The sequence below is a fragment of the Sapajus apella genome, unplaced genomic scaffold, assembly GCF_009761245.1.
Source record: "Sapajus apella isolate SASKATOON/1434 unplaced genomic scaffold, GSC_monkey_1.0 scaffold5, whole genome shotgun sequence".
NCBI classification, from domain to species: domain Eukaryota; kingdom Metazoa; phylum Chordata; class Mammalia; order Primates; family Cebidae; genus Sapajus; species Sapajus apella.
Genome location: NW_022436945.1, coordinates 10,090,595 through 10,113,583, shown reverse-complemented (window position 1 = coordinate 10,113,583; position 22,989 = coordinate 10,090,595). Strand labels below are relative to the sequence as shown.

The 22,989-nt window shown below is 35.6% G+C and overlaps 1 protein-coding gene across 9 annotated transcripts in view; it reads right to left on the bottom strand.

Moving 5' to 3' along the window:
• The window catches only part of SLIT2 (slit guidance ligand 2), a 381,892-nt gene that overhangs the window by 148,253 nt on the left and 210,650 nt on the right, over nucleotides 1–22,989 (bottom strand). For all 9 annotated transcript variants that reach the window (XM_032273416.1, XM_032273409.1, XM_032273421.1 and 6 more), the window contains exon 5: nucleotides 10,933–11,004. In XM_032273416.1, the coding sequence (XP_032129307.1) occupies nucleotides 10,933–11,004 (72 nt within the window). The remainder of the gene's footprint in view (nucleotides 1–10,932; nucleotides 11,005–22,989) is intronic.

Genomic DNA, 22,989 nt, shown 5'->3' with positions numbered 1-22,989 from the left:
ATCCTGTCCTTGTTTCAAGTTCAGCATTCACTGAAAGGGCTAATTTATATTTGAAGTCTGTTCTTAAGGAACTATTTGAGCATTTCTATAAAATAGCTGTTTCTCCCACAAGACTACTGAATAAAGGTGCAAAGATTTAATTTTAGTGACTTTCAAGTTTCTTACTTTAGAAATTATGTATATAGACAATGTCTCATGAAATACACATCTCACTTTTAAGAAGGTCTCTAGGGGCACAATCATACAAGAGGCTACCCTGACGTCATGCAAATGGTACAACTTAGGGCATGCTATATTAACACAGGTGCACCCCAAAGAAGATACAAATTTACTGCTTTTATAAACTAAAGTTTTCCCCAAATCATAGCTAACATCCATGCTACTATAATAGCCTAAAGCATTTCTACTTATTAAGAGGTAATGCAGAAGTATAATTTTATTTCTAAGAAGACATTTAAAGTCTCATGATGTAATATGGCTGCTACGGTTCCAAGAAAACACTTACATTCTTGAGGACTTTTGATTTTTACAGATTAAATTCATTTAACAATTAAGTTAATAGCCTTTTTAAAGGGCCATATATATATATATATATATACATACACTACTATTCTCTAACCTCTTGAACAATTTATCAAAGCCATTTAAATTAGTACAATGGCATGAAGTGTTACCCTTGACACACTACAAAAAAGAAATTGTTTCCAGACAAATTGGCAAAATCTTTTAATGCTATCAAATTTGCCTAATGCAGTTTCCAGGTTAATATGTAAAAGGGTGCACTGTATGTTTGCCCATATTTTATTATCCTTAGCTGTCAATGTATAAATCAATGCTGACACAGCTTCTTTTAAATCATGCATACAATACACAAAGGGGAACCTCCAGCATGCCAGCAAGCACTCAAGCAAACCTTGTCCTGCAAGAAATGGAAAGCAGACTACTTCCCTTAGAGGAGCAGAAGTTGGGATGTTGCTGGAAACTTTGGTAATTTCATTGTTCTTTAATGCTGCTCATGGTTACATGCTTCTATATTATATTCTTAACAAATCTAAGCCCCTAGTCATGCTAAAACATTAAGAATACTTGGTTTCCATAGTATTAAAGTTTTCCTTAAAAGTTTTCTCAATACTGTTTTGAGTCCACGTATTTCCTGAACATGAAGGTATCTCATGAAGTTACTCATAGGAAAGGAACATCCAAGTTAAACAAGTGAATAATTCCTCCATTAATTTGTCAGTTTTGTGATCTTCAAAGGAAGGTTTACATAAAGTGTTGTGCTTCTATGATTGCACACGAGAAAATTTCTCCCAACAGACATCCATTTGTCTGCATATGGTTCAAGATAAACAGTGTCAAAACTATGCAACATGTAATTTATTTCAGGGTTTCTGGACTATTTAGCTACACTCTTTTTCTTTCATCCTGCTCACTCCCTTCTCCACTGCCTGTCAAGCCCTGGGTACTTCTGACTTCTGTAAACAGGAAAGGATCTGTTCTCTGCCATACCTTTAGTGACAGGCTGCCCTGATGTGATTTCCAATTGTGGCATGAAATTATTCTGAACTAAGAAAATAGTAAGAGGAGAATTTTTCACTTCTCCAGAAACAAATTATGCTCCAACTATTCACTAAGACATAGTGTAAATTTTTTGATCATTAAAGAGATTTGGATGTGAAAGGCAGAAGTGTCATAAGTGGTTTAAGGCCTTTGGCTGACCTAACTTAGCACATACTTTTGTGTCTTCTTCACCCTTATTTCCTGACTCCAATCTTCTCTTTGCTTTCTATTTAAATTCCAAATTGCCTCTCTATGTGATCCTTTGCTGTCCAAATGAGTAAATTTGTGTTTTGAAGAGCTGCTTTAATCTCATGGAAATAATGGGGTTAAAAAGAATAATATTCATGATCGTGGCCAGGAGTAGTGGCTCACGTCTGTAATCCCAACACTTTGGGAGGCTGAGGCAGATGGATCACCTGAGGTCACATCTTGAGGCCGGCCTGGCCAACATGATGAAAACCTGTCTCTACTAAAAATACAAAAAAGTTAGCTGGGCAAGGTGGCGCATGCCTGCAATCCCAGCTACTCGAGAATCCATATATTCAGATATACCACTCTATGCTTCACACACAAAAAGTTCTGAAACTCATCTGATTTTCTTTAACACTAAAAGTAATTTATCATACTTTCATATTTAGCAATACAATGTTGCTAAATATAAGTTTTAAACATAGGTGTACTAAATGACAAAAAAGTTAAACATTTGACTACTTGGCATCCTGAAATATAGTGATGTTATTCCATCATTTAGATTTTCTTAAGGGATTTCCTGTTTTATTCTTTTAAAATATGGATATCATACTGTGTTTGAATTACATATACAATACTTAGATTAATAATACATATATAACTGCAATAATTTCTATTAGTGTGTTCCTGCTCTGCAAATTCACATTTTACTGCAGCATCCAACTTATAAGTTCGCATTAATAATAGGTTTTTTGGGAAGAATTACAAGACACATAAAATGTACTTAACTCTAACAATACAGAACACGACAATCTTTAATAATTTCTAAGCCAATCAGGATCTCCCAATGTCTCAACAAAATTACTATAACTGTGCTCCAACTTTGTATTGTTTTGTTTCATTCAAGGCGCTAGAAATAGTTTACTTCATGTTCATATTATTATTGTAAGATAGAAAACTCCAAAAATTTAGTTGACTTAAGACACATCAAAATGACTAAAATTAATGAAGGAATAACAATTTTTGGCTATTGTAAGGAAACCTAATAAAATATATAAATCACATGGCAGAAAAAGAATAAAAAGCTGTAAATATATGAGCATGTTCTCTTCTACTTCTTCCCATATGTGTATAAACTTCAAGTCAATACAAATGTCTGTATATACCAATATTTATGCCAATCATGGCTTTTAAAGAGCAGCCACAAATGTAAATTATAACATAGAGTATAAGAATTATAAAAACTAATCCATATAAATGAACATCCTCAACCTAAGTTTAAGCAACTATATTCTTTACCTCTGCATAAAAGCACATCAGTATTAACCTGAAAACTGGCAAATAAAACAGTTAAGGTAAGGATCATTCTGAGGACTCAAAGTAATTTATATTATGTGAGAATTTAATCCTTTTACAATCTTTCAGGCAACAGTTTGTTTTTCTCATAGGAATAAAGAATCTCAGTTTTCATAGGAATTGCCTATGGTATAAAGTTGCATAAGTTGGTCAATTTGGAAGGAAGAAGCAAAAGAGAGCGTAGTAGAGATGTGGAAGAAACCTGTTTTAACATAAATTGAGGGAAGGATAACTAAATTGACAGTAAGTCTTGTTAATTGTAAGTAATCAAAAGTGGTGGAAACTGAAAATGATACTAATAATTGCTAACATTTAATGAATTCACAGCATATGGCAAGATCTGTAGATGCCTCATCTCATTATTTATCATGATAACTTGGGAAAGAGAAATTAGCATCATCCAGATTTTAAAGATGAGAAAATGAGACTCACAGCAATTCGGTAATTTATATATGGTAGATAGCAAATAGTCTGTGAGGTTTTCATTGGAATGTAGATATATGTATTGCCGTAACTACCCCTCAATACATAGTGGCCCAGGAAACAGACTCAGATTTTTGTTCTCCAAATGGGGGTTTCAGCTAAATCAGTGATAATTGTGGAATAGACCGGTAGATAAAAGTACTATAGAATGTCAGAAAAGGCAGAGATTGCTCTAAGCTGATATAGTCATGAAAGAAATGGGAAAAATAACCACAGATCATTAAAAAATGGATAGAATCTAAGTAGACAGAAAATGAAGTATTTCCTATGGAGGAAATGGGTCTACCAATGAATAGTTGTGAGCAGAGGCACTACAATGTTCACAGTGAATATATACAATAGAGAGACCATTCTGGCTTGAGCAAAGAGCCTGTGTACAGATTGAAGGGAAAAAGGGGCTAGGAGCCTGGGTCAATGTTAGGGTTAGTCAGAATGCCTAAAGAGACTGGATGTTACAGCAATTAAAAATCATCTCAGCTCTTTCAGGAAAGAGTCTGTAATTCCTATAGATACTGCAGAACTAGGTAACATTAGGCCTAGTTGTAGAGTCCCTGTATCTAGGATATTATAGATACTAGATTATTGGCTGTGTTCTGCTCTATTCCCCAGGCTTTTCCATACTTTAAGACAACTTTTTAAATAAACTGAATACTTTTAAACCATGTAGTAATGGAATAATAAATAATGCTTTATGAAAAATATCTGGGAACTTTGTTAAAATTATCTAATGAGATTACAAACTACCGGTCAAAATTCAATCAGCAGGCTATTATAAGAGTTCAGAGGTCACAAAGTGTGCTGTTCAGTGTAAAAAATGCAAAAAATCAAAGGTCCATTCTGTCTCATAAGACGATATAGCAGCCATGGCACGCTTATGCCAATTCACATTTTGTTTAAGTATGTGAATTGGAATCCCAGTTACTGAATCAGACTGTTTTGTATTTTGTTTTATTCTAGAAAGCATTTATGAAGAAATATTGTTAGATTACATTTTTACATGACAAAATGCATTATTGAAGAAAAATTGCGGAAAGCACTCTGAACACCAAAGCAAAATGCAAAAATGGAGAGATTATTGGTAGCAAACTTTATCATAGTTGTTGGGGATTACCACAATTCATTGTGCTTTCAAGAGGGAGGGCAACCAGGTAAAACACAGGACCATGGACAGTTCCCATAGTACTGACGGGGACATCTGCTGAGTTACTAATTTTTTATATACATGAGTGCCTGAGACAACCGCTTTTTATTCAGATAGATAGTAAATGAAGGTGAGTTTCATTTCAGAAAGGCACATTTCAGAATGGCAATAAAATATCTTATCTTCATTTACTAGCTAAGTAAAAAGTTCTCCCTATAGAGGTTTGTTCCGAAGGCTCTATATCACACTGAAGACCCGTCGAATTTAATTGAGTAAGGATAGCAAGCTCTATGCATGAGAAACAAACCTATCCTTTACAGGCTCTTCAGCTTCAGGTTTACTGAAAATACTTTATGAAGAAGCTGGAGGCACGGACATCTACACTTTCAATCTGATACCAATGGATTTTAAATAAAATCCAATGAATTAAACAACAACAACAAAAAGCCCTAGCAGATTAAAGAAGACATTTTGCAATCATGACTTAACTTATAAGACAAACCTAAATGAGGTCTTGCATTTGCCACTCTTTTCTCTGTTTGTTAAATATTGATTCTATACCAAGTGAGCAACCTTTGCTCTCTTATCATTAGGAATTATGTAGATGACAGTGAAAACTAGAAAAGATATATTTAAAATGAGAAAAATGTAACAATATGATGAAATATGTAAGCATCTCTGTGTATCTGGGATGGAACTGTGAGTTTTCCTTCTATGGGTTATAACGGATCCATCGATACAAAACTTGAAAATGACAGAGTTCCAGCAGAAAAACAAAATTCCTCACTAATGTAAATAGCTCTGCAACAACACATAGATTAACTCTCTCTATTCTGTTTGCCAAATCTTTTTATGCTAATAAATAATGTATTCCAAATTGGGTGACTTCTTTCCTAAAATGTCATAGGAATATATATATTTATTTTCCAAACAATATCTTGGCTTACCTAAAGCGAACCGTGATGAATCATCTTGTGACTTAAAACCTTGTCTAAAAAGTAATGCATGTACAAAAAAAAATAAAAATAAAAATAAAACATCCCCCCCAACATATTGTTTACCAAAAAGCATTTTGTTCCTGGAAAAAGATTATAAGACTAATATGTGATTAATGGAATTGAGATGATGCAAGCAAATTGGAAAGAGATATATTTATTTATAAACAAACAATAGTAAATTTTGATTGGAACAGAGAATGCAGTTTGTGGGTATATTGCAAAATTAAAGAAGCAAAATAGGTGTGGTTTATTTCACGTAGTACATTTAAGATAATTCTTCTTTGAATTTAATTAATTTGAGTAATCATATTTAACTCACTAAAGAAACTAATGGTGATGTAAGTTAGATTTTGCTTTTGTGATACAACTAAAAACTAGTGATCTATGAAATTTTAAAGTTTATATATTTGTACTTTTTTTCTTTAATCCTAGCATAACTAAGAATGTTTTATCTTAAAAACAAAGACTTGAAATATTCTGATACTTACTAAGTACTATAAGTACTTCAAGAATAAGCTCACAATTCTTGGTAGTAAAGTGAGATTTAATTTAATATTTTCCTAAGTTACCAATTAAATGGAAATGCCTAATAGATACTTGAAAAAAAATCAGTGGCACAACGTAACATGACCCTGTTCAAGATTTGTTAAGAAGGCAGGAGAGGCTTTATTGTACTAGTGCTAAAGCTTTTCAATATATATACACGTTTCTAAATAAAATTTTCATAAATATTGGTTATATTTTGTTAAAGCATCAGTTGATAACGACATGCTATCGATACTTTAGTTCATATTTGGTTTTGGAGTTTAAAAACACAAATGTAAATCCTATGGAAATGTGACACCAGTGACTATAATAAACACTATAATTTAGTTGATATTTTCATATGATCTTATTATTCTCATAGCACATCTCACTGTCTAAAATGGCAAGGGAAAAAGTAGTTTAAATTGTGGCTGGGAAAAATAAGGTAGCGAAATAAAATGTACAAAATTTTAATCCAGTTAAGAAATGAATAGAGAGAGGCAAAAAAGTTATGGGAAGTCCTCACTGGAGATGTTTAAGAGCAAGATAAATGTCCATCTGTTTAGAATAGTTCTAGTGTGACTTGCCTGGAGGAAGGGGAATGAGATCTGCTAATTTGCAAAATTTCCACAGCATCAATTTCATATCACTGGGACACCGCCTTGAGCATATTTAGTCAATCCACAAGATTAAAGCAAATGCTTTTACTGAAAATCTTGTGAACACTGGAATTTGCTCTAAGGCTTAATGTGGTAAATCCCCTAAACCTGTTACAGTGCATCAGACAGGGCTTTTACATAGTGCCATACAAAGTATGGCCTCGATGCAGCTAAGGTACATACTCCTGAGCAGCTTCTTTTAACTCTGAACAGTAGCCACGATGGCATGATGCAGGGTTTTTCAACTTGTAAAGGTCCATACTGGTGTGATGAATGGGATGAAATACCTTCTTCTTACACTAAATTTCAACTTTCCAATGTACATACTGGCGTGATAAATGGAAATGGGTACCTTCTTCTTACACCAAATACTAATAATATTAATAATGCTAATATTAATGGAAATGTATTAAGTCATGACAGTGACTTATGGTCACCAGTTTCATAATAATATCAATACAAATGTACCCTCAGTTTTAATATATTTTACCAGATAGCCTTCGTAAGTTTTAACGATAAAATTAAACTTCATATAAAGCTCCATAATATTGGAACTTTCTTTTGAACAATGTAGTTTGAACTATTTTTTAATTCTAGAAAATGCCTTTTCCTATAAAAATTTTCATAATATTGCAGCTGTCATGCCAATTCATACAATAAGCCTATACATTCATTGTGATATTTTAATATTTCTCTCACTGTCTTTCACATTACATGGAAGAGAATAAATTGTTCTTTAGATCACCATCATTCAGTACCCACACAGTTTCTGAAGCCCCTTTTCTTTTGTAGGAACATAAGCCTCCAAAGGTGAAATAACACAGACACTGCAATACTAACCTCCTCCTACATTCAGATTCTTATAATTCTTACCACTGCTGCTATTCAGGATACACACCACTTTGCCTTTAAAAAACAGGGGCAGCTGGGCGCGGTGGCTCACCGCTGTAATCCCAGCACTTTAGAAGGTCAACACAAGTGTATAATTTGAGGTCAGGAGTTCAACACCAGCCTGTGCAACATGGTGAAACCCCATCTCTACTAAAAATACAAAAATTAGCCGGGTGTAGTGGCCGGCACCTGCAATCCCAGCTACTCAGGAGGCCAAGGCTAGAGAATCGCTTGAACCTGGGAGGCAAAGGTTGCAGTGAGCTGAGATTGTTCCACTGCACTCCAGCCTGGGCGACAGAGCAACTGTTTCAAAAAAACAACACAAAACACAACAAAACCAACTGGAGGGTGCGCACATTCCATCCCTTACATTACACACACACACACACACACACACACGCGTGCGCGCACACCACTTGCACTATGGTTTTAGTCTACTTATCTAACCATTCCCTGATAACTTCAAGCGATATTTTTTTTCTCTTTTCTCAGCACCTACAACCTTTAATGTCTTGTTCACAAATCAAGGTGTTGTGTATATTCATTTAGTACTTTCTAAGTATACTTTCTTTTTCTATTTTGTAACTTCATGTCAAAGTGACCCCTAATAGAATAGTCATATCTAGTCAATATTGCTAATCACTTCATGTTCTACTTTCCTGTCTCCTTACAACGCATTTTTCAGGGTTCACTTTTAGCAGTTGATTAGTCAAATACTTGCAAATGAAATGCTATATTTTCATAGCATTTTACTGTTTTAAAAGGTTTTTCATACACCTTCTTTCCCTAATAGCCATACGAAACCCAACTATTGTTTACTTTGTAAAACTAAAAATTGTCCAGCTGCAATGGCTCAAGCCTGTAACCCCAGCACTTTTGGGAGGTCGAGGCAGGTGGATCACCTGAGGTCAGGAGTTTGAGACCAGCCTGGACAACATGGTGAAACCTCATCTCTATTAAAATACAAAATTTAGATGGATGGGTGGTGGGCGCCTGTAATCCCAACTATTCGGGAGGCAGAGGCAGGAACATCACTTGAACCCAGGAGACAGAGGTTGCAGTGAGCCGAAATCTGGATCGTGCCACTGCATTCCAGCCTGGGTAACAGAGCAAGATGTTAAAAAAAAAAAAAAAGAAAAAAAAGTAGCTGAGCATGGTGAAGGGCACCTGTAATACCAGCTCCTTGGGAGGCTGAGGCAGGAGAATTGCTTGAAGCCAGGAGGCAGAGGTTGCAGTGAGCCGAGATTGTGTCACTGCATTCCAGCCTGGGTGACAGAGTGTGACTCTGTCTCAAAAAAAAAAAAAAAAAAGAAAAAAAAAAGTAAAAACTTAATGAAGCAGACTAATTTGCTCATATCTACAAGTCCAAAAAATAACAAAATGTTCTGAGACTCCAGTCTTAAACTCATCTAACTGCATAAATGATAATAAAAATATTTAAAATTTGAGGAAAAATTATGCCTTACAGGGGGAAAGATTTGAAAACTTTTCTAAATCAGCATTCCATTAGATAGGATATTGACTAGCATCGTTTATCTCTAATTAAACTTTTAAAATCACATGTTTTAAGGATAAATACAAAATCTATAAAGAAGAATCTCATCATGACTGGTCCTTGCTTCTGCACATGTCCTTAAATGTGGGAGAAGGGCCACTTGGATTCCCTGAATATCTTTACTAAGAAGATTAAAAGCCACCTGTTTTAAGGAATTAGAGGTAATACTATTGTAAGATTGCAAATAGCATTACTAAGGGATGGTCAACTGTAGCTATTGCTGTACTTTTACAGCTAACTGATGGCAACTTCAGTAAGTGCTACATAGGGATTCTTAACGCTGTTCTGGCCAGGTAGATTTAAACACCTATATCAATGAGTCTACCTGAAGGCTTCAGGAAGCCCTAACTGGCAAAGATAAAAAGAAAGCAAATAAAATCCTATTAAATTAAGCACCCAAAAAAACCTAAAGCCATAGCTTTAATGGCTTTATACATTTATAACTTAGAAGATTGTACCTTTGAGTCTTTTCCTGTACATTAAGAAAGTACAATTTAAAAAAAATCATTTACATTAAGAAGAAGACATAGAGGCCAAAATCTGTGGCTTTATAAACAGTTGTCTTCTTTGACAAGGGAAAACATCTGTCTTGCTTTTGCTACTGAAAAAAAAAGCATTGGATCCAACCATGGAGAATTCTGAATATAAGTTAATTCTTGAAAAAGTGCCTGCCCTGTTTATTACTAGCTAAGAAATATTAAATTCCTGACAGTTAATCTCAGCACACAGGGGCTTTTCTCCCCTACATTCCAAACTAACGTAAAAGCTAAGAAAAACATTTATGCTCTGCCATTCATAGTCTATAAAAATCCATCATTTTTAGAAGCTAATATCGTATTTTAAATTTAGTGAGATATATATCGATATTATCATTGTCACTGAGATCCTAAATCTGATATGTACCTTTAGAAATATAGGCACTTTAAAAAATGCCTATAATTGAAACACCAGGCTGAAGGTTTGTCAAAGGACAATACAGAAATGCACTTTTCTTTTTGTAAAGGAGGCTATAAGTATATTCTTTCATGAGGATATGAGGGAAAACCTTAAGAAAAACATTCACACAAAAGGGAAAGACATAATTTTGTCATTCTCATGCTTTTGGCATTTAACGAAAATGGTGATCACAAAACTCTGGAAAAGCCTGTAGCTTTAGGCTACAGGTGTCTCCAAGAAGAAAATACTATCTACTCTTTCCAGAAAATAATAGACCATATTCTGCATTTCTAATAAACACCAACAACAACTAAAAATGTAGTTACTGAAGTAAGCTGACAGAAAAATTAGGAAAAAAAATCACAAATATCTGGTAATCAAATAACCTCTTAGGTTTCAAAAGATTAATCACAAGGATTAAATAATAAATTCAATGATGACTTGTTTCCATGCATCTTCTAAATGAGTATATCGTCAAACAGCTTGTGAAAACAATTTACAACTTACTGTTACAAGGTCTCCTACGCAAACATAAATATACACAGGGCTTTCACCATTTCTTTGTGACATGTTATTTAATATAAAATTGACTTTGAAAATAGACGATAAAACACTATAAATTTAAAACTATATACTTACAAATTTTTTATGTCAACTGCCCCACGGAAAGCCTTCCTTGGGATTGCCTGAATTTGGTTTTCACTGAGATCACTAAAAACAACAACAAAAAGTATCATGTTAGAAAATATTATTTACAGTTTATTTTATCCAAATATTTGACAAGTTATAGGACACCAGAAAGAAAATAAAACCCTAAAAGAATCATAATTAAATTCATAGCATTATATGCCATTTCTAATATAAATATTTTATATTTCTAATAAAAATTAAAAAGTTGGAATAATGGCTTCTTGAAGTAAGCTTCTAGATCTTTAATTTTATAAGAAACTGTAAATATAGCACTTGTTAATTTAAGAGTCACTCCATATCTGTGTAATAAAAACATTCTTTAAAGCATGGTAAATTGTTCATAATTCAGTGTCAGGTTATTCTGAGGTTTTAGTAGTTTATATCACTGGCATAACTTATAAAGTATGTAGGAAAGCAGCCTACTTAATTTCCCTGAGTAGAGTGGGTAAAAACTGATAAAACCTGAACAGTATGATTAAGTTTTCATAGCACTTCCAGTAATCTTGAAAATGGAACATGGAAGAACTGGCCCAACAATAAAACCCACACAGTTTATGCATAAAATATTAATAGCAGGTTGATATAAAACCTTCCTTAAATAATTCTATTATAATCATAAACATAGACTGTCTATATTTACATTTTAATTTAATTGAGAAATACGTTTTAATCACAGGAAAAACCACTCTGGGTTGGAAATAACAGTTTGTAAAAATCACTCATCTCATAAAATGGATCATTATTTTTCCTTGTGAGAATTCCAATGCAATTCTATGAGCTCACATAGTATTGTTAGCCCTAATGAGTAGAATATAAATATCCATGCAAGAAATGTCAATGAAAGCAGAAAATTCTCATCTAGTTTTAAGTAACATTACCACACAGCACAGTTGAAATAGTAAACATAATAAATTATTAAAGCAACAATGTCGGTATGAAAATTACTTTTAAAATTCTAAGACAACTGATTCTCACAAAGAAATATGAAGCTACTAACCACAGGTGCCTATCAGATGAAAATAAAGCCATTTTCCAATATGAGGAGGCATACTGGACGGATTCATCCACGTCCTCCTCTCCCACACTGCTGCTTACGATCTGAATTTCTTGTTCAGACACTTGTGGTTGTACAATAGTGAGAGAACTGGCAGATACAGAGATTTACTGTATGGTCTTGACCTTACTAGCACCAAGTTTTAAGCAAAGAAGATTTGCATTTATATCTCAACATTCTCAATGATCAAATAAAAAAAAAAAGTTTGCTAAGCAATTTGTAAAAAAATAAATACCAGTCTATTTAAAGAGCAAAGGTCTGTAGCACAACAAATTATTTCAAACAATAAATTTACAAAATGTGCTTATGTAGGAGTTAAGGCAGCCATCCACTTCCTAAGTGATATAGCACGTTACTGTTTTCAATAGTTTCAGTATGTCCCTAAGAGTAATAATCCTTCATTTCCTTAAAAATTGCTTAATTCTCCAGTTTGCCATCGATTTAGACTGACTTCCTTCCTTTGTTTAATTACATGAAGTTAAGAATATTTAACAATATATATTTCAAAGCCCTGATGACAGAAACGCTGTTCAGAGAAGGCTACAGAACAAAGAGAAAATGAAGAGATAGGAGAGACACAAAAATAAGAAAGTAATAAGAAATGAGGAGGAAAAAATTGCATTCCAGAAAATTTGAATCTATTTACAATGCCTCCTGAAAACCATTTAGTAGTGTTTCTACTGTTACGTCTTCACCAATTCCATGTTTTTGAATCTCATATTATTTTTCACTTCTAAGACACACAAAAAAAATGCATCGAAGAGTGTGTAGATGAATAAAAATGGCAGAGGTGTTTGTTCCAGACCTCGCCTGCTCCTGCAGGGACTGGACAGAACCTAGAGCCTCAGTTCTGCTCAGTCCCTAGGCACAGTTTTGTCTTACAGTCATGGAAGTCGAGTGGGCTGGGTGAAAGTCAGGGAGATGATTTTAGGTGGTTTGTAGAAAAACCAGTGAAAAGCACAGTCAGAATGTCATTCCTTCTAAATTTGATTTTAGTCCTTGAAATTACCCTTGACAGAATTGGAGGGCATCAGATAGCTGTATCCTTCAAATAGAATTTTTTTTCTTTTTGCAAAAGTATGAGAGTGTACTGCTCAGAGCCTCCTTATCCTCTGAAGGCTAATGGTTTGTGTGTGGCTGTCCCCTGAGTAAATGGCTCCACAGGCCACACTATGGGGTCTCAGCTCTGGTGCTAAGGATTAATTACGGATCCCAGATCCCTTCAGTTAAATGGGCCATGTGCACCCACGACAGGAGGAAGAAACTAACACATTTTTAGTACCTACTATATGCAATAGTGCTTTTTAAGCAGAAATTATTACCTTACTTAAACTACATTTCCTTTATTCCTCATAACCCCCTTGTAAAATAGATATTGTTACTTGGCTTTACAGGAAAGGAAACAGAGCTTCAGAGATGTTCGGTGTTTGTGCTAAAAAATGAGACAAATTGTTCAAGTAAATATGTAGAAAACATAGGTAAATATTTAGCCAAGATTTCGGGATTTCTAAAGATGATTCCAGGAGCTACTTAATCTCAACATGTCCTTCCCGTGGTCTGGAATTTAGAGAGCTTTTTCCTATCTCATCCTAGCCTCTGACTTAATGTCATTTGCAAAATGGCATTAGATTATGTTTTAACAATGATCTATATTTTCTCTATATAGTCATCTGAGGGTTAGCAGTTATCTCAATCCAACATATTGTTATTTAATGTCCACTATATGTTGCAAGGGCTACCGAGTTAGATAAAGCCAATTTCCTGTCTTCAGGAATTTTCAAATTGAGTAAAGAAGATGAGGGTAATAGCCAAACAGAAGGATGAATAACGTAAGTTCCAAAAAAAATTATTGAGAGTCAAAAAAGCAAGAAAGCACTTGGAATAAGAACAAAAAGATCATGTGAATGTGTCAACATACAAAGGCAGACAGGCAGGGGCGGAACAGCACTCCCAATGACATAAACAGCAAAAACCAGGCATAAAGGTAGGAACACACTGAAGTTTTTATGCAAGTAGCTGCGGTCTGCTTTCCTAAGAGGGTACAACATATGCAGTGGAAGAAGAGGAAAAGGGGTGGGAAGGGCAAATCAATGGTGTGCTGAGACATTACTGACAGCCGTGTATTGTTCTGTAAACTGTGTGGAATGAGCAAAATGAGTCAGAACTACCCCATCAGTGAGATGGACCTGCCAAGGGAGGAGTCTGTAATTATATCACCAGCTAATAGAGTGTAACAGTGTGTTTCAGAGCAAGGAAATGGCTTCATTGGAGTTGGTTTTTAGGAAGATTAATCTGGAAATTGAGTTTCAGACTTTTTCATACCAACTGGGGAATGTATCCTCATTTCAGCAGACAATGATATAGAGAGGAAGGTGATGGTCGGGAGAAGATGGGTTCTTCCTTAGATTAACTAAATTGGCAGTGGAATTTAGGATGGATACATGGGGTGAAACGCTCAAGTTTAGTTATATTGTATTTGGAAGGCCAGATAAAGACATATGATAGCTGGGGAAAGGACAGTGAGAATCTCAAGCAACCATCAACCCTCAATTCATCGCTTCCTTACTCTGGGACAGTTAGTGTATGAGGCATCTCCACCCTATAAATAGAAAAAATAGAGAAGACCAATAACGACATTAGTAATGTATGAAAAAACAAAACTTAGAAGCGGATTGCATGTGGAGATGGACCGGGTAAGGGACAGAGAGGTTACAGGAGTCACTTTGAAGTTAGATTAACCATTGACGAAGTTGGGAAATCAAAAGAGCAGTTTGGAGTTCTGATTATGATTTGATTTTGAACATTTTTAAAATCTAGTTGGAGATTTGTTGTTGACGAGAATGAAGACAGTTTATGGTAAGTAAATTATGAGTGGTATCTGAGAAAGATAATCAAGGAGACAGGTAAAAGACGGAACAGTCATTGGTGGCTTGGTTGACCCAGGCCACCTTCCAAATAAATTGAGATCTTATGTGAAACTTGTTTAAAACTGATTAAGCTTGGTAGTTCTCAGTCGTCAATGCTGGGGAAAGAGGTGGCAGGTGGTGGGTGGCAGGAATTTAAGGAGGGAGGCAGCTTGCCAGAGCAATTGAGAACACTGACTTCAGGGCCAGACCATCTGAGATTAAATTCCAGCTCTCCCATTTATTAGTCATGTGACCTTGGGTCACACTGCTTACCATCGCTGTGCCTTAGTTTCTTCAACTATAAAACAAAACTATAATAGTTCCTATTTCATAGGATTGTTAGGTGGATTGAATGAGTTCATACCTTTTAAATGTTCAAAAATGACTTGGCACATAGTAGGGACTACAGAGGTGATGGCTTCATACATGTTATGATTGTTCTACTTGGAGACACATTTATGTGGCCCTGAGAATACCTGCTAAATTCCCCAAAGAACACTATAGTCGATGTGAGACATTTCTGATGGGAGTGTACTGTTCTGTGAACTGTGTGGAATGAGCAAAATAAGTCAGAACTACTGAGTCAGTGGGATGAAGTTTGTAAGTATATCACTAGGTAATAGAGTGTAAAAATGTGTTTCAGAGGAAAGAAATGGCTATATTGGGGTTGATTTTTAGAAAGATTAATCTGGAAATTGAGTTTCAGAGCAGGTAGGGAAAATGGGTAGAGAGGTGTTATCAGGCAGTGTGTCAGAGAGTCAGTGGGTCTCCAGTAAAGTAGGCAATGTTTTTAGAGAACACTACATAATAAAGTTAGGAGTTACTCTCTGGCGCAAATATAAAATCTTCAGTAGAAGTTAATGTGGGTATCATCTCTGGGAGAACTTAGAGCTATTCAAGTTTGCTGAGTTAGCAAATAACAATGGAAAAGTATTTGTAAAGGAGGAGCGTGCTAATGATACACAGGATACTGGGGACTTAGGATTGAAGACATGAAAACTAGGTTAGTTTTGTTAAGATGATACTACAAATGCTCAGGCATGATAATGTGGAATTTTCAATAGAAATTAAAAATATTGAGCACCTTAAACTTGAAAACTCGGTTTATTCATTTTTCAAGATCACATAGAAATGAGGGGAGCTGGGAAGACTTCCCCATTCTGAAGCTCATCCCAAAGAAAAGATATGAAGAAGGGTGAATATAAGCATTTTGAAATAGGAAAGATGTTACATTCTTGGTATTGGACCAGTTGGAGAGATACCGGCTTCCCAGGGCCAAGTCTGAGAAGTATCTTACTAGCTAGTCATGAAACAATGGAATTTCCTGTTTTAGACCCTCCCCCTTCAACTATATCCAATCCATTCCCAAAACCACCCCAGCACCGTCTCCAATCAAGTCCCTTTCTCCATTCTCCACTGCCCTGGTCACTGGTAGAAACTTCATCAACATTCTTCATCGATGACTGAGACTCCAAACTGATCTCCCTGTTTTGACTTATGATTCCTTCCAAGGCGTCTCCCACACTGGCACTAGAATTGTATTTCTAAATTTGAAGTTATATCAAAACACTTCTTCCCTATGTCTTCCTGTCTCAGTTAAGAAGACACCATCCATACCGACATTCAGACCAAAAACTCTGGAGTTCTCAGTGACACATCACGGTCTTCTATAACCTACATCCAAACCACCAGCAAATCCTCTCAACTCTATTTTCAAAATATGTCCAGAATCTGACCTACCTGCACCTCTTGTCTCCTGATCACACCTACCATCTCATCTTGTCTGAGTCACCTAATAGTCTCCTAACCATCTCTCTGCTTCTGCCCTTGCCTTCCTAGAGCCATATCTTGTCAGATTTCTAATGAAAATTTTAGATACCTTGCCTCACTACAAAAGAAAGCTCAAAGTGTCATAAAGGTTTACAAATTCCTCCCAAATTTGGTCAACACATCCTTTTTGACCTTATCTCTTTTTACCCTTCCCTTCACCGTCTCTATTTCAGCCACATTGGCCTCCTTAGTGTTACCTGAAAACTCTCATTCTCTTACTTCAGGTCCTTCCTTGATATTTGCTGTCATTCTATTTCCACCTCATTCCTTCACTCATGAATTTCACGCCCCCTTAATTCACCTTTTATATGATCGTATTCCAAACTGTTCAGCTTTTGCATGTTCTCTTTTTGCCTCAAGCAACTACTTCCTATCACCATGAGATGCAGAGTTAAACACCATTCAAGACGCAGACCAACTCCTCAGCTGAGCCTAATGCTAAAATCTCCATAACCTATCAACTATGTGATGTTGTCAAGGTACTAAGCCTGTCTCTCCATTTGCTTATCTATAAGATGAACTCATATGAATATCTCTTAGAATTGTTTTGCCTAGTTACAAATAAGGTTTGTATTAATAATATAAATTAGCATTTACATCATTACATAATAAAATTATTGCATAATTATTTTCATTATTGGGGAGTTGCTTGTTCCCTTTTTTGAACTCCTAAGGAGACTTGTGCTGTTATTTATTTTAATTCTGTAATTTAAATTGACTGTTTTAGGTTCCACATACAAGTGGTATCATGTGGAATTTGTCATCTTGTTCTTGGCTTATTTCACTTAACATGATGTCCTCCAGTTTCTAAAAAAGTTGATTTCACAGCAGAGGGTAAAATGGTACCTACCAGTGGCTGTGGCAGTTACGGGGAAGTGGGTTGGGGAGATGTTGGTCAAATAATATATATTTACAATTACATAGAAGGAATAAGTTCCAGAGATCTATTGTACAACAGGGTGCATATAGTTAATAACAATATATCATATTCTTGGCAAATGCTAAGAGAGTGGCTAAGTGTCCTCTGTACAGAAATGATGACTATGTGAGGTCACGATTTGTTACTCAGTTGATTTAACCATTCCACAATGTATACATACTTGAAAACATCATGTTTGCAATAAATATCTACAAATTTATGCTAATTTTAAAAATAAGTAAAGTTGAAAAAAATAGTTTTAATTGAATTCCTTTCCTAAATAATTTTCTCTCCTATTAGACAATATGATAAACAAAGGTGGGAATGTTCATTCATTTTTTTTTTTTTTTTTTTTTTTTTTTTTGAGAGGGAGTCTTGCTCTGTTGTCCAGACTGGAGTGCAGTGGTGCAATCTTGGCTCACTGCAACCTCCGCCTCCCAGGTTTAGGCGATTCTCCCAGGTTTAAACCTCAGCCACCTGAGTAGCTGGGACTACAGGTGCGTGCCACTAGGCTTGGCTAATTTGTTTGCATTTTTAGTAGAGACAGGGTTTCACCATGTTAGCCAGGATGGTCTCGATATCCTGACCTCATAATCCACCCGACTTGGCCTCCCAAAGTGCTGGGATTATAGGTGTGAGTTACTGCACCTGGCCTCATTCATCTTATTTCTGTAGAACTGCTGGTATGTGGTACACCTTTATCAAATGTTTGTGAAGGCAGGCAGGGAAAGGAAAAGAAAAAAATTATGGCCAGGCACAGTGGCTCACACCTGTAATATCAGCACTTTGGAAAGCCGGGTTGGGTGGATCACCCGAGGTCAGGAGTTCGAGACCAGCCTTGCCAACGGAAGACCGTCTCCAGTAAAAATACAAAAATTAGCTGGGTGTGGTGGTAGCACATGTAATATCTGTTACTCAGGAGGCTGAGGCAGTAGAATCGCTTGAACCTGGAAGGCAGAGGTTGCAGTGAGCTGAAATTGTGTGCCACTGCAATCCAGCCTGGGTAACAGAGCAAGACTCCATCTCAAAACAAAAAAAAAAATTACAAAACATGGCAACTTGCAGAATGTAAGGCTGGGGAGACTTCTGTTAAGTAGAAGTCTGTGGTTTGAAGCCTGATAAGTAACAAAATCTGGTATTATAGACATAACCAGAGGAAATCCGGAAAGAAAACTGGACTTCTGAGAGGACTTTTAAACATAATGGTATCAAGGCAACACAGGCGAGGAGAATGGCAATGTTTTATAATATGTTGGAGATAAGAGGCTACAGCTCAATAAAGAGATCAAAGACAGAAGTACAGATTAAAGAGTCTTTGTATCCTGGTGGGAATTGAACTGCATGCTGCATACATAAATCTCCTTTCAGGTGATATGCATCAACATATTTCACATTTTCAGGTTATTATCCCCAAGAACCTTATGCTTAGTTTACTGAAGATTTTAATATTTGTAAATGAGAAAGTCAGCTGTGGTCTTTTCTCACCCTCACTCCTATTTTCTTATTCATATATTCAAAAGCATTTGATAGCATAAAATCTGATGTGATCATTGCTTTATGATAATTTTGTTTCTTTCAGGGTACGTTTTTATCACCACCTTGACTTCTGCTTCTTGATCCATATGCATCTCTTCTACATAAGTTTTTCCTCTTGAAAATCTTAATAAAATTCTATGTAGAATAAGTACTTTGAGCATTCATTGTCAACTGCATGAATACGTTCTTTTTAGGGATTATTGAGGCCGTTCCTCCACCAAAATTGTCGCCCCACTCCTGCCACTGGAAATCTGAAGGAACTTCTAGTTCTCAGCAACCGAAGTTTTATTCAACATAGTAATAATAATCTCTTTCGTCTAATCTCTATTATGCCTTGATCCCAGCATTTGTTGCTGTTAATAAAAAGTGTCAATAACTTGCTGACAATAACTGTAAAATTCCACAGATGAAAGTGTAAAAATGTATGCACTTTTGAACTGATAAAAAAGGTAATACTCAAAGCTAACATTTATTGAGCAGCTGCTAACTTCCAGGTAATACACTTTATTTTATTGTTTCTATAACCAAGTCAGGTTGCGTCCTCTTATTTTTATTTTGAAGGTAAAGAATGTGGGTTTGCAGAGGTTACATTATTTACCTGTGGTCACATAGCTAGTAAGCAGTGGAGCTGGGATTCGAGCTTTCTTTGTTGCTTCTCAAACCTCATACTCTCAAGCAGTGCTATACTGCTTCTTACGGGAGGTAGCTTCTGTAGAGATCTGGCTCTTTGGTATTATGGTTCAGTCACCCTGGAGCTGCGGTTTCAAAATGTTAATTGAATATTACCCATAAAAATATCTAGGAACATTATTTTTAAAAAGACTTCTGAATGCAACTCCAGAAATATTAGGCAGAATCTCTAGGGAAGGGGTCCAGGAATCTAAATTTTTAATAAGTCTGCCTGGCAACCGATATGCCCATGGTGTTTGAATCCCATGTTAGTAGCGCATTGGAACTCCACTGATGAATAGTACCTTCTAGCTTTTGTTTGGTTTACAAACATGGCATTTGTTTATTTGCATCTAACTGGAAGTTGTAAATGCCAACAGAAAATAAAAACTAGGAAGCCCCATTAAAGCCAAGAAGGGTGTATACACTCTCTGGACAAATCAGGGAGCTGGATAAGAAAGCCCACTATTTTGTAACATGAAATTTACCATTTCACCCATTTTTAAGTTTACAGTTCTCTGGTGTTAAGTACATTCACATTGTTGTGTGACCATCAAATCCATTCTTTTTGAGAAGTAACTTTAAGCCTCTTTTTGTGCATAATGCATACTGCGGCAGGTCTGGAACAGGTAAGTTGAAATAGATATCCTTGTCTCCACTCCGCATAAACTAAAACCAGGTGACCAAGTGATCTTAGTCAAGTTACTGAGATTCTTTGACTCATGTTTCATTTTCTCGAACTAGGAAAAATAATACCAAGCACTGCTGCGTCATGGTTCCTGTGAGGATCAAGTGCTCCTATCTATTCCTTGTGAAGATATGAAGTGCTTCACCAGAGCACATAAAGGCACCGGCCCATCTTACTTTCTGCACTTCCATTCATTCAGTTTAGCTCACTTCAAGAATTATTTATGAAGTCAGTATGTGGTGAATACACTTAGAAGTAAAAAGATAAAAATAGCCTAGTCTATGCTCCCAAGAAGTTCAGATTTGGAAAGAAAAGTAGATAGGTAAAGTGATCATTGTGCCACCACCCTGATTAAAATAAAAATCAGTAAGAAAATGTGGAAAGTCCTGAAATAATAAAGAAGGAAATATACTCTGTTATTGTTTGAAGTGTTGCGGGTGGTAGATGATCATCATCTTGCAATAGAGTTTTAGTTCATATATACAATATCTTTAATACCTATACATTTTTTCCTTGCCCAGCCTTTGCACATGTTTCTCTCTCTGCTTGGAATATTCACATGATGTCTTTTAATTGGTTAATCCTCCTACTCATCCTTTGGGGCAGAGCTTGAACATTCTCTTTTCCAGCAATTTTCTTTGAAATATGTTAATACTGGAGTAGGCTTCCTTCCTTGCATCCTGGTAGAATATTATACTCAACTGATGCCATACTGAATTGTAATCATTAGCTTCCTTGTACACCTATCCCACAGAGCTGACATTTCCCTAGGAACAGTGAAAAATTCATCATTGTATCCTCCATGCCAAATGCAATGCCTGATTGTGGTCAATAAATCATGAAATTAAAGTGCCCATCAATAATTAGAAAATTATACTCATGGACATTACAATTCTCAATAAAAGTACTTATTTACCAGGTACTTGATGTCTTTCTTAGGGAATATTATATGAAAATCTCATCTGATACTCTGATAAATTAAAACAATGATGACTTGCTCTTTGTTTCCATAAGATATGGTAGAGATATATTTTTTTCATGATCCAAATATCTTTAATGAGATCAGTAATGAGATCAGGTAAGATAAAGGTATCAAAGTTCGAATAGTTGTGTTAATGTAAGTACCTTGAATTTTAATTGTTAAACAATCTTTGAAAGTTTTTATTTAGCCTAAACTATAGTCTCATTCTCAGCTTCAGCTGATGGACTTTAAAATCCTTTAATTCTCTCAATACTGTGTCCAGGGATATGTATGAGTTTCATAATTTAGTCAGCATAGCATGGATACTAACAAGGAAATAATCATTTCCTGAATACCTGACTCCATGACATTGTGTCAAGAACTGCATTATTCATTTATGAAGACACATCAAAAATGTGATGCTATTTTTCTCATCAAAATGACTGCAATATACTGAGGAAGATCAGCCATGCATATGTAAGTAAAGAGCAGACATCAACTTATGATGACATGCATGGAATGCATGTGTAAATAAAATAATGGGATTTAACAAGAGTGAGGTGGCATGCAAATCAGGAAATGCTTTTGGAAGAGGTGAGCATTAAGCTGGCTCTTATGGACAGTGATGAGGATGGTCTGGTAAAAACAAATGAAAAATTATTTCTATAAAGGAGAGCACCATGGAAAGAAGAGACACAGGTCTGTTATGGGTGACATTGCTGGAGATGAAGGGTAAGAAAACACTATTTTCCGCATTTAACAATTAGAAGGAAAAAAAGACGTTATGTTGGTATTCTAAAACACTGACTAGAGGACTACTAGAGGACTGTTTCAGTTAATCTCAATAAGAGCAAAAAGTTAAGAGAAACCTTCTTTGTCAAGACCTATTATAGCAAAGGTTTTTAGGAATCTCTGTGCTAGAACAGCTAGAGCACGACATCTAACTGTTTCAGAACAGCAAGCGTTGTTGTTTTCTGTCCCATGAACCCAAGGTTTTCATGTCAGTGTATATACTCAACTCTGACTTTGTAAAAACTTGTCGTCTATCAACATAGCCAATCACTCTGACTTCCTTCTGGTAGTATTTGTAGATTTCCACAAAAATGATCGTGATAAAAAAGTGTTCAACTTCAGTTGAAAAAATGCCTAGAAATAGAGACTTCATAAATACAACTGTAAAACTTCAAATCTTCACGAAAAATGGCCCAGAGAGAAAAAATTATTGCAAATGACTTTAACAGCTTTATTAAGATATAATAACATACCAAAAAGTTTGCCCATGTAAACAGTACAATTCAATATTTTTTTAGATTATTTATGGAGTTATACAACCATTACCATAATCTAATATTAGGACATTTTCATTATCCCCCCTAAAAGCTGTGTACTCATTAGCAGTACTCCCTTTTCTAACCCCCAGGTTGTAGCATATAACTGTAGGCC